The sequence below is a fragment of the Apostichopus japonicus genome, chromosome 5 (assembly GCF_037975245.1).
Source record: "Apostichopus japonicus isolate 1M-3 chromosome 5, ASM3797524v1, whole genome shotgun sequence".
Lineage (NCBI taxonomy): Eukaryota > Metazoa > Echinodermata > Holothuroidea > Aspidochirotida > Stichopodidae > Apostichopus > Apostichopus japonicus.
In genome coordinates this window covers 6884705-6898960 of record NC_092565.1, presented here as the reverse complement: position 1 = coordinate 6898960, position 14256 = coordinate 6884705, and the positions used below count along the sequence as shown (strand labels likewise).

At 38.5% G+C, this 14256-nt stretch overlaps 2 protein-coding genes across 10 annotated transcripts in view; both read right to left on the bottom strand.

Annotated features, from left to right (window-relative positions):
- LOC139967455 (regulator of G-protein signaling 12-like) overlaps positions 1–2423 on the bottom strand; it is an 87742-nt gene extending 85319 nt beyond the window's left edge. For 8 of the 9 annotated variants that reach the window (XM_071971287.1, XM_071971290.1, XM_071971292.1 and 5 more), the window contains exon 1: positions 201–229. In XM_071971287.1, coding sequence (XP_071827388.1) covers positions 201–214 — 14 coding nt within the window. In that variant the 5' untranslated portion in view covers positions 215–229. Of the gene's footprint in view, positions 1–200; positions 230–2276 lie in introns of those variants that run through there. The other variant, XM_071971291.1, reaches the window with a different exon arrangement.
- Positions 2424–4880: 2457 nt separating this feature from the next.
- On the bottom strand, positions 4881–11705 carry LOC139967454 (uncharacterized). Its single transcript, XM_071971286.1, has 5 exons — positions 11350–11705; positions 10151–10455; positions 7814–9661; positions 7393–7471; positions 4881–5993 (listed from the first exon to the last, which is right to left on the bottom strand). Exons 1-5 carry the CDS (start codon positions 11537–11539, stop codon positions 5017–5019), a joined length of 3399 nt encoding a protein of 1132 aa, XP_071827387.1. The 5' UTR covers positions 11540–11705; the 3' UTR covers positions 4881–5016.
- Between the last annotated feature and the right edge of the window lie 2551 nt (positions 11706–14256).

Here is a 14256-nt window from a genome sequence, read left to right as displayed (position 1 = left end):
TGGTATTATAATATTTCCTGATTATTGGTGTCATGGTCATTCTGAACTCTGCATATATTGCAATGAACACTTTCTTATTGCGATTATGTCAGACGGCTTACATTCTTGCAGTCTATTTTGAATTAATTTGTAACACAGAGAGCCATTACTTTTACTAGAATGAGCTTTTACAAATTCAAAGATAAAGAAAAGTCATTTACCTTCTCACATACATGTTATGTAGTAATGTCACACTAATTGTCACTCGGTACTTAAAACTGTCTCCACAGAAACAAAAACAGGCCTATTGTACAGTATATATACTGTTCATATAAAGCCTCTAGGGTTCCATGTGTGATGCATCTCTCAAACTTCAATTGAAACTGAACTAATTTGTCTGAGCCATTGTGGTCGTCATCCTCACTTTCATCAGTGAATTATCACTAACTGTCAAATATTAGTCTTTTGACTTTTCCCTTTTGTAAAATATTAAACATCTTCAAGGTTAATATTTACAAACAGTTTGTCGGACTACAGAAAAAAAAGAAGAAAAAAACCTAAATGAAAGGAGTCCTGACTGTATTGTTCAGTGGATAATTGAGAAATAGTTCCAAGTACCAGGTATTATTTATAGATCTATAAATTTTTCTAATATCATTTAAATATTTTTTTTTTCTGAATAAGCAGTACTTACCCTAACTCTTGACAAGGGACTTGATATTACTTCAATAAATTAAACAGTCCAATAGAGAAAGGGGTAAGACTGTTTTTTCCCTTTATTTACTTGGCTTTATTTTTCCAAGGTTCAAATATTTACTCTCTCGCAATTAGCCATATGGACAGAAGGCCAAATAAATACTGTTAAGTACAGGTCTACCGAAATAATACGGCTTGCATTGAGCATTATATGGATACCAATATGTAATATTACTGTATTAACTGACAACAGTACTGTAACTCAACAGATTATAAGTCAAATTGATTCATAGGACGTCATGGAGAGAGATGCTGAGGAGGGGTGGGGACAGTGGAAAAAGTTAGCTTTGTGACTTTATGGACTACAAAAAAAGGGCACTTATTTCTAATAAAGCAAGGTTACATGTATGCAATATTTGTATCAAGAGCAGGTTTGAAAACAAACTTAAAAAGTTATCCTTAGCTGACTCATTCTGTAACTTGACAGATATTTAAGCAGAAATGCAACAAAATTATTCACATGATGCAATGAGAATAAAGAGGGGATAGAAGGGGAGGGGGAGGGACGGGGTTAGGGAGTAAATTAATTTGGTGTTCAAAACTAGTATGGCTCAAAAACAAAACAAAAAAGGCCCATACTTTGTTCTAAAAAGCAACAATACATTAAGTCATTTGGATTCCGTTTCAAGTAGAAACATGGATGAAGGCTACCTCCTTTCAGATGCATGTTCCTTATCAACCAAGGTGGACAGAGGTCTTTGATATGTACATAATCTGAGCCATTGTTAAGTTAGTCCAGTGACAGTTGTGGGAAGGAAATGAACTTTGATCTCCTCGTCCTGATTCATATTTTAAAGTTATTGTAGAACTGTCAAGCCGCCTAGGGTTGGTTCCTTTCTAGGCCTAGGACTTGTCCTACTGTTGAAAGTGAAGGGGTATGGGCCTAGCTCTAGGCTGTATATTCAAATTTAGGCAGGCTATCATAGAACTAGAAGTCCAAACTTCACATTAGTCAAGATCAATACTGCAGATTTTGGGGTAAAAAATTAGTCTAAGAACTTAATTTTGCTAAACAATGAAGCTTCAAAATTTGTGGCATTTACATGGTTTTAAATTTAGCATGTGCTACAGTATAGCAGATTACACTAATTCTTTCAACTACTGCTTTATTTTCCCTCCAGGTACTAGAGCCAAGTCAAAACAAAGGGGAACTTTTCTAACTTAGGTTGAACTCTAGCCTAGTTCTAAAGTTAGTCCTAGGCCCGGTCTCCCTGGGATTTATGCTCAAATTTCAGCCTGAAATTTGCAGACTTGAGACTTAGCTTCTTACATAGCCTACACATAACAATAACTTAGTATAAGGTTATTCCACACAAGCACCACAAAATAGTAGCATTATTATACTTTATAGGCCTCAGAATCCTGCTGCATACCTTGGCATACGTTATGTTCTTCTATCCGTAGGATAGGATACTATCCTTGTGCTACAATACAGTACATAAAAACGTTGCTTTAGTCTATGTTAGGCTAGCCTAAACTTGCTTCTAAAATTCACCTGATATTTAATCTTATTAGAAGGCACGGAATGTTTGAGATCTTACCTATCCTTCCAAAAAAATGGAACAATCTCAGTTCACTATAATCCAATTCATGGCGAGAAACTGATCACTTAGTGCAGCATTTTACAGCAAATAATTGGCAATCACCGCCAATAACAACAGGCTCGATAAGATCAGTTGTCGCTAAGATTCCGTCAACAACAAATGTCAATGAAAGCTTGATTTCAAAATCGAGGGCGTACTTTCACTTTAGTTACATAGATACATGAGATAAAGTCTCTGTTTTATTGGCCACACTGCCTCTCATTGCCGATGTGAACTTAAAACTTTTCGTGAACTTAAACTTTTCGCAGATTATGGGGTACATGCAAAAAAAAGTGACAATTGGATTGTCTTAGGACTCATAAATGCAAAAGATCCAATGAGGATTGAATCAGTCCTGTTTTAGATTGTAGGAAGCGGCAGAAACATTCTACTGTAGCAACCGAACAAAAACATCGTTATAAGAAGACAGTCTGTTGACCATGTATAAGTCCATATTAATGTACATAATGCTGTTAGATAGATATATCCTTCACGATGATTTTGGAATAGCCTATATTCTAATCAAATATATTGATACGTGTCAATCATTTCTTCACATCTGAATTTGCATTTTCCGATGATAGCCGCAGATACTCCTGTTTGATATGTCCAACTTGTCTCTAACAAATATATGTAACTGTTTATTTACAAACAGATTGTTTAAGGAACAATTAGCCGGTCTTTATAAACTTGCCGTCTATACAAAGACATGAAGCAAACGATTTTCCTTTTCATATATTCCTTTATTTCCTCTTGTAACTCAAGCAAAGAACAACGTTTGAACAAAACAATAATACAAAAACAAAAAGCAAACGAAAACGAACAACTAAAATCGTTGCATATTTAAAAACTCTTTATAAAGGACTGCTGATATCCGCTATACGTATTCTATCTGTTATATGTTTAACTATATAAATCTTGTTTGTCTCTTGGTAACTAATCATGCATATTTATGACTCCATGAGTCATCTGATGCTGTTTGCTACATCTCATATATGGCCTCATTTGATATTTTTTTATTTTCACCGTTTTTTTTTTCACTTTTCACTTTTATTATTTTATCTTTGTATACATTGACTTTCGGTGCACTTGACAAGAGTGGTACGATAGATTTGTAAACGCATCCACCTTTCAGTAATAATAAGAGCGAACTGCGACTTTAACTAGTCACCTCAACACATTGCAATGAAATGCTTTAAGACATTGCAAGCTCAATATTCTCCTTATCTCTTGATATTTTCATATAACTATTTTCATCGTTTTATCAATTCGGATTTACCTCTTTTTGCTCTTTTCTTTTTCTATTACAATCTAGTCACTATCAATTTAATTCCTTTACAGCACCTTATTTCTTCAGCTTAAAAAATTTCACCATTCACCTTTTTTTTTAACGTAGTGACTTTCTTCAAAATAAATTATTATTTTCCTCATTTACGGATGTTTTTAAGTTGTAATATTATTTGATGTATAGTAATCATTCAATGAAATAAATAAATTTGAAAAGGAAAGAAAACAATCATGTGCTCTCGGGCTTAAAACAAACGCTGACTTATTTAAAGTACCAGATGTGAAAATTTCTCGTTCCAAATTTATATCAAATTAGAAGAATTGTTTACTTTTATAGACTGTATACTTTACGTCTGGCAATATATTTTTAATTGATGCCAACGAGACCTGCTAATTCGGTGTTTGCAACTTTAAACAGTCTATAATATTTCCAGTCATTTAATATCCTTTCGAGGATCTGGTCTTTGCATTTTGTATAAATTTTCAAAACTTCTTCTATTCTTTCTTAGAGATGAAAGAATATTTAGTATAAAATTCATTGCATACTTCTGTAAGACTCACTTTAGATTTTTTATTTGTCATTTGTCTTGAATTATCAAGTATCGCTTGAAAGCGACTGCGATATTTTACAATTTGCTTCATCATTTAAGGATGAAAGGGTATCATCTTTCTCATTTCTTCTCATTTAGTTATATCTAACTTTAGAAACTTCAACAGAGTGACACAAAGACATCATTTTAATCCGCATGTTAATTGATCATTTAGATTAAATCTCCTATTAAAATGAAAGAAAAATGTACTTTACGAGAAATCCTTTAAAAATTATCCTACGTTAAATCCATGCACTTTATATATTTTCCTCTTTTTTTTCATTTCTTGAAGTATTTGTTTTCGAAAGTCTTTATACTTCTTTTTTCCCTTGGACTGAGTTTTTTCTCAGATTTTTATTCGCTCCTAATCAAATATATATGTGATTTATTTCACAACTTTTCCCCTTCCACTTTGTTCCAAAGTTAAAATAATCCCGAATACATATGCATTATTTGATATCATGTACTACTGGTTACGTATAACACATTACGTAGCCAACTATATATTCGCATTAATGTTCAGTCATTCTGACTTTACCATATTTTCTCATGCTATCCGTATCTTCAAAACATCAGCATCGTCCTCAAATGTAATAAAGAGTCAAACAATGGTCACCCATAGTTAAACTACAACAAGTTTTTAACCCTTACCCACACCCCCTCTCCCGCCCCACCCCCTCCCTTCGTAAAATACAATTTTCTTAGGTGACACATGCATTTAATTATCTGTTTTAGCAATTTTAGCAGAGCCAAAATAAGGGATTATAATATAATGACCTTTAACATTTCCCATGCATTCATGCGCAAACTCTTAGTTTGACCTAACTTTGACCTTCTCTGTGAAATCTCCCCCTCCTTCCTCTTCCATATCCCCTACCTCTGCCGCGTCCTCGGAAAATCCGACCACGAACAGGGCGTTGACCCCGTTCCCGCTCCCTATGAAAGGAATCTCGATCGTTCGGATACCAAGGCAAAGGTTGCATACCATTGTAATGTACCCTATGATGTTCTCCTCTTCGACGAGGGTATGACCCCCGAGCAAACGGAGGGGGAAATCTCGGTTGGGGAAACGGATATCCGGAGTTATTATGATTAGGTCTATGACTTCCACGGTAGTGTGGGTATGGAACCGGTCCATAAAACTCTCCTTCTGGGAAGTCGTCAGGAGCCTGAGGCGGATGGTCATAAGGTACCATATAACGAGAGGATGATTCTCTCGCTTCATGACCATCGACAGTTTCAACATCGCCATCTTGTTTTGGAGTACATGATCCCGTCGGGGTGTGGTCAGACGAGATGCTGCAGGTGGACTCGGAGCTGATTTTCTTGACCGGTTCTCCAGCTTTCAAGGAACGAAGAGCTAACAGTTCAGACTCAAGGGCCTTCGTATGCTCCTCGAGGTCCATTCTCTCCTGTTCGCTCACACTCTGGAAATGTTCCTGTTTAAGTTCGAGCTGACTCGTCTGTTCCCAAAGCATGACGTTGTTGAAAAGCAACTGTTGCTTTTCCTGTGTCATCGTCGAGACACGGAGCTGTAAGGCCTCCTTCATGCGTCGCTCGTCGTTAAGCATCACCGTCAAAGATCGTTGTCTCGCTGTGGCACCTTCTACCTCTTCTCTTAGTGAGATTATCTGTCGTTTCCTGTCTTCTTCACCTACTTCCCACTGCTCCAGTTGCGTCTCCATCAATCTGGTTCGCTCTTCCGTATTTTTCAGAGACAGAGCGAGAGATGCTTGTTGATCGATACTTGAACGCAGACGTGTATCCAAGAGACCCAATTCTCCTTCATCTTCAGTAGCTAAATGGTATAATAAAGTTATAATGATAAACAATTATCACTGTAAAAAACGACCTATAAAACGTATAACATCTAGATGATTGTGAACATGGTGATCAAAACCCAAAGAAGGCCTTGCGATAAATATCAAGTACACAAATTACCTTATAGATTCCATGGAACATAATTTGTTACTTAAATCTACCGACTGACCCCGATATTCATCACTTCTTTATACACTATAACCCGGGTTTTCATTTTATGCAGTTGGAATAATGAAATTATTATACTATATAGTAGGCACACGTGCCTCATATATATTAAACATGCGTACAAGCGCAAACACTTTTATATTGGGGGGGGGGGGGAGGGCAGCAAATTTGGGTACGTATAATTAAAACCAATATTAAAAGAATTCCTCAGTGGCAGTCTATTGGGTATATGAAGAAACAAACTCTATAATTTCTTCATCGCCACAGTCCTAGTTCGAGGATTTTTCATCCTACAATTCAGGAGAGGTGAATTTTTCAACCTCGCGCCAACTTAATCTAATATATTTTGAACAGTGGAGAACGATAAGTGGCTGTGACGTCATCGCGGCACGTCGTTACGGGAGCTGCATGGACATTAGCAAGCTACACTGTAGGGAGGAATGTTAACATTTCTGAAAGTAAATAGCGATTTAGATGAAAATTTTTCGGCGAAGTTGCAAGTTAGCAATCTTTTGGAGAGTTAAAACGTTCCAGCATTTTCCTAACTAGGTTTTAATATGCATTGTTCCAATATTTCTTATTTTAGAGATTGTTTGAATCACATCCGTACGCAAAGGCTGTACACGTTCCTGTCTATTGTCTCAAGGCAAAGCTTAGAGTGAGATCTGATCGATTCTGACCAATGTGCCGTACTGACGTCACGTCTCGACGTAAGTCAGTGTTAGATTCAAATTTTCTGGCAGGACAGGCCAACATTTCAAGCACTCTATCACATTAACTAAAATTCATCACAGGGCAAGGCTTAGGGCGATAGAAAGACAATAAAATAATATGATCGGAAGGACTGGATCCCATATTTTATTAACAAATTCCTTTTTGAAATAAGCGGGCAAAATAGCCATCAGTCTTTCTATCCAGCCTACCAAGCCCCCCCCCCCCCCCCCAACCAATGAAAGATATACGTACATGTCCACACAAACACAAACACGCACACGCACATGTACACTCTTTTGGGATTTCAGACCAACTTATATTAAAAGGGCTGCTCAGATCAAAGGTTATTACTTTTTAGAGAAAATATTTTTAAGAAAAAGAAACTCGTTCACATGAAGTATGCAAAAGATGACAGGCGTTGTATATGTTTATTATCTTTCCTCTGTTGCTCCAACCAAACTGAGGGGTTGGGAGTGGGGGGGGGGTAATAATACCTTCCCATTCTGTGGGGGCTGTTCTTTGTCCTTCATCAGCCAAAATAGCCGTTTTCTTTATAAATTCCTCGAGACTTTTCTGAAATAAAGAAAACCATATAATGATGATGGTAATAATAGTAATTTAATATATAGTAACTGACGTGTATGAGGAGAGGTTAAAAGTTGCGTTTCAATCTGACATTGTTATTACGTATATAAGCCGTGTGCCATTACAGTATGTCAATCAAGAATTATGTAGTTTAACCCGAGTACAGGAGGAGATAATTTGAAAGGACATGCACCCCATTTCTGCCAAAGTTCAGTTGTTCAGATTGGGTACAGATTAAGATCCCGAACGGGAAAGATGACAGGTGTCAGAGAAACACGATATGAATTACTCTTTTGCAAACTATAAAATATATAAAAGAAGACATCTTACTTTCAGAGTGCCTACTGTATTTCCCAGGCGTCCTTCCACCTTAACAAGAATGTTCGTAATTGCTCTCAACATGTTGTTTTTTCTAAATTCCTCAAAGTTCTTTAAATCTATCATTTTCTCCTCTTTCGACTGCGTAAAAGTTGCCACTTCTTCAGCGGAGGATGTACTCTCAGCCGGCTGCTGCTGCTGTTGAAATCGATCTCCTACTTGCTCTGTTTTAGTGTTAGCATCATCATTGTCAGCATTATATATTTCTTCTAGACTAGACCCGACGGAATCATCTTCATTGCCGCCGAGAATTGGAACCCTTTTCTCAATATGGTCTTTAGCGGCCGTCTCTTCAAATGATCCATCATCTTCCCCATCGTCTGTGTCTGAATCTTGACAAGGTGTGATGACGAAGTCCTCACACGTATTATGAGGCAGGTTAACATCGTAAATGTCAGAATTTTCTTTCCCTTTATGGTAGACATTAAAATCTTCCACTTCGTGCATTTGACTCCAGTCACTGCAGTTGTTCGTCATGCAATCCATCTCACAGAAAGATACTCCGTTAATAAAACCTGACTTTGGGCTAAAGTATTCCTCAGAATAGGTTTGCCTTGGTACACGATCTTTATAGGCACTCCAGGTGTATTTCTCAGGGGTACTATTGGCGTAAGGTATCGAGAGAATATCCTTAAAATTGTCTTCCTCGGTTTTAGCAGACGGACCATTACTGATTGTTCCACATTTATAAGGTTTGCCCATTTCAAATTTACAAGCCAAGACATTTAGCCTACTCTTTACCATAACGTCTTCTTCCACTTTATTAGATCTGTCATTTGAGGAACAGGAATCTTTTGCATCGTTAGATGTATCAAGCGAACTTTCTAAATTTTCTATTGTGTAGTACATGCTTTCATTCTCTTCTGAATTGGCCTTGATTTCGTTATCGACGATGTCGTCCTTCAAACTACCTACAGTTGCTGAAGTTTTAATCATGTCTGCATCTGGCATGACATCCTTTTTATCCCTCTTTGCACAAATATTTGACGTAATAGTTTGGAGAAATACCTCCGCAGCAAGATTTTCAGATAAAGTTGGAGAATCTTTAACGGTCGCCAATAGAGAAGTGGCTGTATTCGTTTTTCTGCTAGATGTTTCCAACAGTTGTCTTCTGTGAATAATTTTATCGTTTTCGACAGGAAACAGAAGAGTACCTTTTAATAAAGAAGAAGATGAAGTGACCTGTCCCGTAACATCCCTCGCCGAGGTTGGATTCCAGTCGTCTTCAATCAAACGTTCTTGATTAATTACTACGTTAGGCTCGGAAAGACTAATGTCGGAACCACCACCTACCACATCGGGTTCCTTTTTCGTCACTTCGGTATCCGTGATGCTCTTACTCTCTTCGTATTGACCAGTTTTAAGTGTAAAGTTTCCTCCAGATACCACGTCACGATCAGCTATACCACACTGACGACGATTGGTTTCAAATGATGCAACTTCGCCAAATAGGCTCACTCGGTTTTCTTCATGTTCTCTTTTGGGATTATTCACAATTATACCATTAGTCAGAGCATGAAATATCTCAGACTGACCGTTGGTATCTTCCGATTTACCAACGAATTTGGATCCTTCGCATTGAATTGTGGTGACCGCTGTTGTTGTTGACAACTTCTGCTTTTCCAAATCAGCGGTGAGTTGTTCAGTTTGTAATTCTCTGGAGACGGTCTTCAGTACCTCCTTGATCAATTCTTCGACTTGAGAATCACTGCCCGACACTTCTCCGTCGTCTAACGTGGATTCAGTGATGGATTCTTGGGGAATTCCCTCAACGTGTAATGACTGTGATGGATACTGATCCTGTAAAAAAAATATATTTATGTGATTTTAAAATCACAATGTTTCTCCTTCTTCGGTTTCATAAAACTAACGTTAGTGATTCCTGAGGTATAGATCATCCCTAGTATTGTTGCCATTGCCTCTAATCTTTCTGTGATCTGAAAGTGTGCGACTGAAAAGCTTGAGGAATATTAAAGACTTTGTTAGAAATAAAGCGACGGATTTGATAAATCTGGAGGAAATTGGTTACCCATAAATAAAGACACTTGAATGAAAATTTTCGCAACTCAGTGAGTTTCTAATTTTTTTTATATTAAATACTCAAACGGTCAAGGAGAAGTCAATCCTCTCTAACAGTTATGCAGCTACATGATAATTTTATGCTGTATAACCGTATTAATATAAGATCAACATATTGTCTAGATGCATATTCAATTGAGTTGATTCCCACAAAACGATGCATCGAAAGGAATATACGTACACAATTCACGTTAAAAGTGTATGCCTTACCACAGTCTCTCCGAAGGTTCCATCACCTTGCTGTCCCACAAGAACTTTTAAGAGTTCCTGTGAGGACTCAGACTCGTCACGTGATATCGACAAAGATGTCTGAAACTGCGGTGTTTGTTGCTGTGGTGATGAAGATGGTGATGATGATGTTGATGATGATGATGTTGATGATGATGTTGATGACGATGATGATGGTATGGGTATAAGATGAGCTGTTTCTTCTTCTGGGTGTGATTCGATGCTTGATCTACCTTTCTTTTCATTGTGTGACGTTTGGTCGTAACTAGCATTCGAGGTTTCACGAGCTACAGAAAATATGATGGAATATATAGTATTGAATTGTTGGATTAGATTTCAAAGCACCATATATAGTTGAGTTTTATGCATACATTACCGATCTGCCTAAATAGCCTTAATTCACTTCATCCGATTCACTTACGGACGGTAACATATGCAATTTTACATATGCTATAGCAACCGGGAAGATATATTTCTGCCCCAGATTCACCCCCTCCCCCCACCCCTCACCCGGCCCTAATTGGTACCGATATCGGCGCCCACCCCCTCACAGTGGGTGACTTGCAGGATTAATGGGCTATTCTAAGATGCCACATTTGTTTTACTCAATTAACTTGGCGATTGCGTTAATTTATTCGGTAGGATTTTATACGGTAGCTTCGCGATGCTCTATGCAATTACTTATACGTCCTTTCAAAGGTCAAAGGAAATGATGATATCTTTGAGTTTAAAAAGACAACGTTTCTAACAGTGCTACGTAGGCTATAATAGTTATAAAAAGTTAAACCTAAATTTTGTGTTCTGAGAAACTTTCATGAATTATTTTCGTCTACGGATTTACTGGAATTAACCTAGGCCTATAAAGTAAACGTTAACGCATGCGCAATGTAAGGGAATTTCATCCTTGTTCAGGACTAGGCTAGTGCATATACTAATTCACGGACTTTATGCAAGTTTCATTCTTTTCGGACTCTGATCAAACTATCAGTAAACCAGAAGTACCGAAAAACATTCCACAGAAATAGCCCAGATAGAGTGTTCTTAGCATCGCAAAACTACTGCCATGTTATCGTCATATTACTATCATACCATCACAAAAATATTCAATTCAAGCAAACCATAGGCTATGTTTTATTTTTGATAATAATTGCTGAACCGAGAAATTAAGAATAAATACCAACCTTCGTGATTCTTTAACCCAGACACTTCGCTATCCTCTTGGTTGTCCGACAGACTTTTCATCTTAGTCATTTTCACGACTTCTAGTTTGGGGTCGTTCTTTTTCCCTGCATTTTTATCTCCTTTACTCGTGGAGTGTGAACCCTCGCTATCTTTCTTGCTCTTCCGTTGTAGAAAAGATCTTAAAAACATGTTTTCCGGTCCTCTTTTAGCTAATAATCATAATCTGCCCATAAAATATTCGATATCACAAAGTTACATATGCACCCTGTAACGTTGGTTTGTCTAATGTGCTAGCGCTGCAGGTATCGCTTATATACACAGTGTGTCGGGAAAAATGTTAAAGAATAAAGCATTGCGAACAAAAAAAGCGCTTCCGTTTAAATTTGGTCTAATTTTTAGCCTTGCCAGCGCCAAGGCGCTGTCACAATGCTTGCATTTGTTCTACTCCGCGCTTTGAGCTCACGGTGCACGAAGCGTTATCCAACCCAGGTGTACACACGCTTCTGTATATTGTTGCGTAATAAGTAAGCATAACCAGCGATACGTTACATAGTTTTAATGCAAAGAGTTGGATACCCAAATCTAGGATATAGGCCTATAGCAGGCGCGTATCCAGGATTTTCTAACCCGGGGGGCGCGAATTACTATCTAAGCGGAGCGCCACCATCGGTTGGCGCGCAGCGTACAAGAAAATTTCTGGTTTTGATACCACCCAGATCACCGGAAATGGTACTTCTCGGCCTTGAAATGACCAACCAGATGTACACTTTTGCCTGAGAACCAAGTATTTCTCAATAGTTTTTTTTTTCCATCCATAACCTTTTTGAATATTGTCACCAGTCACAAATCATGTTTGACCTCATCGCATGACCTGTGGATCATTGCTTCTGTAGGTGATTCTACGTCGCGGCCCACAATATCCGTCAGCCCCACTTTTCAAGGTTTCAAGCCCATTGTTTGTTCAGAATTTGAAAATTCACATTCTCACTTCAAAAAATACCCATAATGTCGCACAAAATTTCATCTATGGACAACCAATATAGAAAAACCTCCATCAACCCCTAACAGACCGGTCAAAATTGCATAGCTCCCAACTCTTGAGAAGGCAAAAGCTGGTCCATGCCACGAATCGCCGTCCTGGGGGAGGGGTATAAGGGGAGGGGGTGTCCTCCTCCCCTTTTGAATTTTTTTGGAATCCTGGTGATGCCTACATGTAAAATGGTGGCACTTAGAAAGGCTTTTGACACCAAAAATTTTCTGAGAACTATGCATTTTTTTGGTGTGTAACATCAATAAATTGAATAGTAGGTGATAATTCATTCTTTCCCGTGGCATGAAAATGTTCGCTGCTCGCCCCAATGAAAAGAAATAGAGGCTAACTTGAGGTTCAAATGATGCTGTAAAGGAGGTTTTATACTCTATTATGCTAAATGCTTAAGCAATGATGGTTGCTAAGTCAAAATTTAATGCAATTTTTTTTTTATGTATACTTGACAATTACAATGTGGGTTTTTCGGAAGCTTTCGCGGGTCAGCGGGTTTGGGTGTTAGAATGCGGGTCCAACCCGCGAATTGCGGGTCAGTTGGGAGCTCTGAAATTGCACGAGTAGAGGGAAGTGTGATGAAGAATGATGGTCAGAAATTTTCGAAAATTCAGACTCAGTTAATTTATTGGTGTACAAATATTAAAACCTCTTATAACGGCTATTATAAAACTCCGAAACCGGACACTACACACATAGGCGTAAGAGGCGAGGGGTGCAGTCCCTAATTCTCCATGACTAATGTAAAATATAGTTTTGACATAATTGGACCTCCATGCTTTTTCTCCATCTGCATAAGACATTTCGTTGTTTACATTATCATCCCGACGGACCGTACGGTACACGGTGGCATGTAATGTAGGCTAACAACCGCTGCTTGCTTATATGATATTGACATCAACACGTTGAACGCGCGCGTAGCGCGCGAAAATTTTTGGTTATTTTTTTCGGGCAAGTCGGACAGTTTTGAGGCTGTTCATCCTGGAACGACATTTTCATGCTCACTGATATGATGTGATATCTGCTGTTTGCTTTACAAATTCGAACACCGGGCGCGTAGCGAGGAATTTGCCAAGGGAGAGGTGATGCCTGTAGGCAAAGTATCTAAGTGTTGCGTCACCATAAGTTGGCGCGATGCGTACAAGAAAAGTTTGGCCGAAAATCCCTCCCAGGTCGCTGGAAATGGCACTACCCAGGACCATTTGTTGGCGCGAAGCGTAAAAGCAAATTTTGCCGGAAATGCCTCCCAGATCGCTGGAAATGACACTTCCTATGCCTTGTAAGTTGCATCTGAGCACTTTCAATTTTGAAATTACTAGCAATATCATAAAAAAAATATGCTGAAGGGGGGGGGGGGCGGTCGCCCCCTTCCCGAAATGCGTAATGTTCCCCGACGACACGGTCGAGTTCGAGACCAGCCACAGTTGGTTTCATAACACAATTCTACAATTGTTTAAGGCATATATACACACACACGCGTTATGGTAGACCATATATAGTATATTGATCACAAGTGAGAGAGGGAAAATGGAAACGTCAAAAATTGAGTTGTCGGTGTAAGGGGTAGGGTGAGGCACACGCCCCTTCCGAAATCCTTGATCCGTCACTAGCTACCCTGTGTATATAATAGGGATCAGCGCTGTAATAATGTCACTGTTCCTCTTTCTCTTCCTGGTGTCTTGGCGTTTTTCTTATCTCCCTCCTTTTCTCCCTTTTCTCTCTTTCTTCTTTTTCTTTTCCCTTCCTTCCTCTCCTCCTTCTCCTCTTTTTTCCCCCTCTTTTTTCTTTTTTCTTCTCTTTTTTTCTCTCCTCTTTTTCTTACCCGGGGGGCGCGCGCCCCCAACGCCCCCCCCCTGGATACGCA

Bases quoted from the DNA above. Each gene is read 5' to 3' on its own strand.
- LOC139967454 (XM_071971286.1), bottom strand. From the start codon at position 11,539: ATGTTTTTAAGATCTTTTCTACAACGGAAGAGCAAGAAAGATAGCGAG. The intron at 10,456-11,349 runs GTTGGTATTTAT...TATTTTCTGTAG, and splicing joins TGGGTTAAAGAATCACGAAG to CTCGTGAAACCTCGAATGCT. The intron at 5,994-7,392 runs GTATTATTACCC...TATACCATTTAG, and splicing joins AGCCCCCACAGAATGGGAAG to CTACTGAAGATGAAGGAGAA.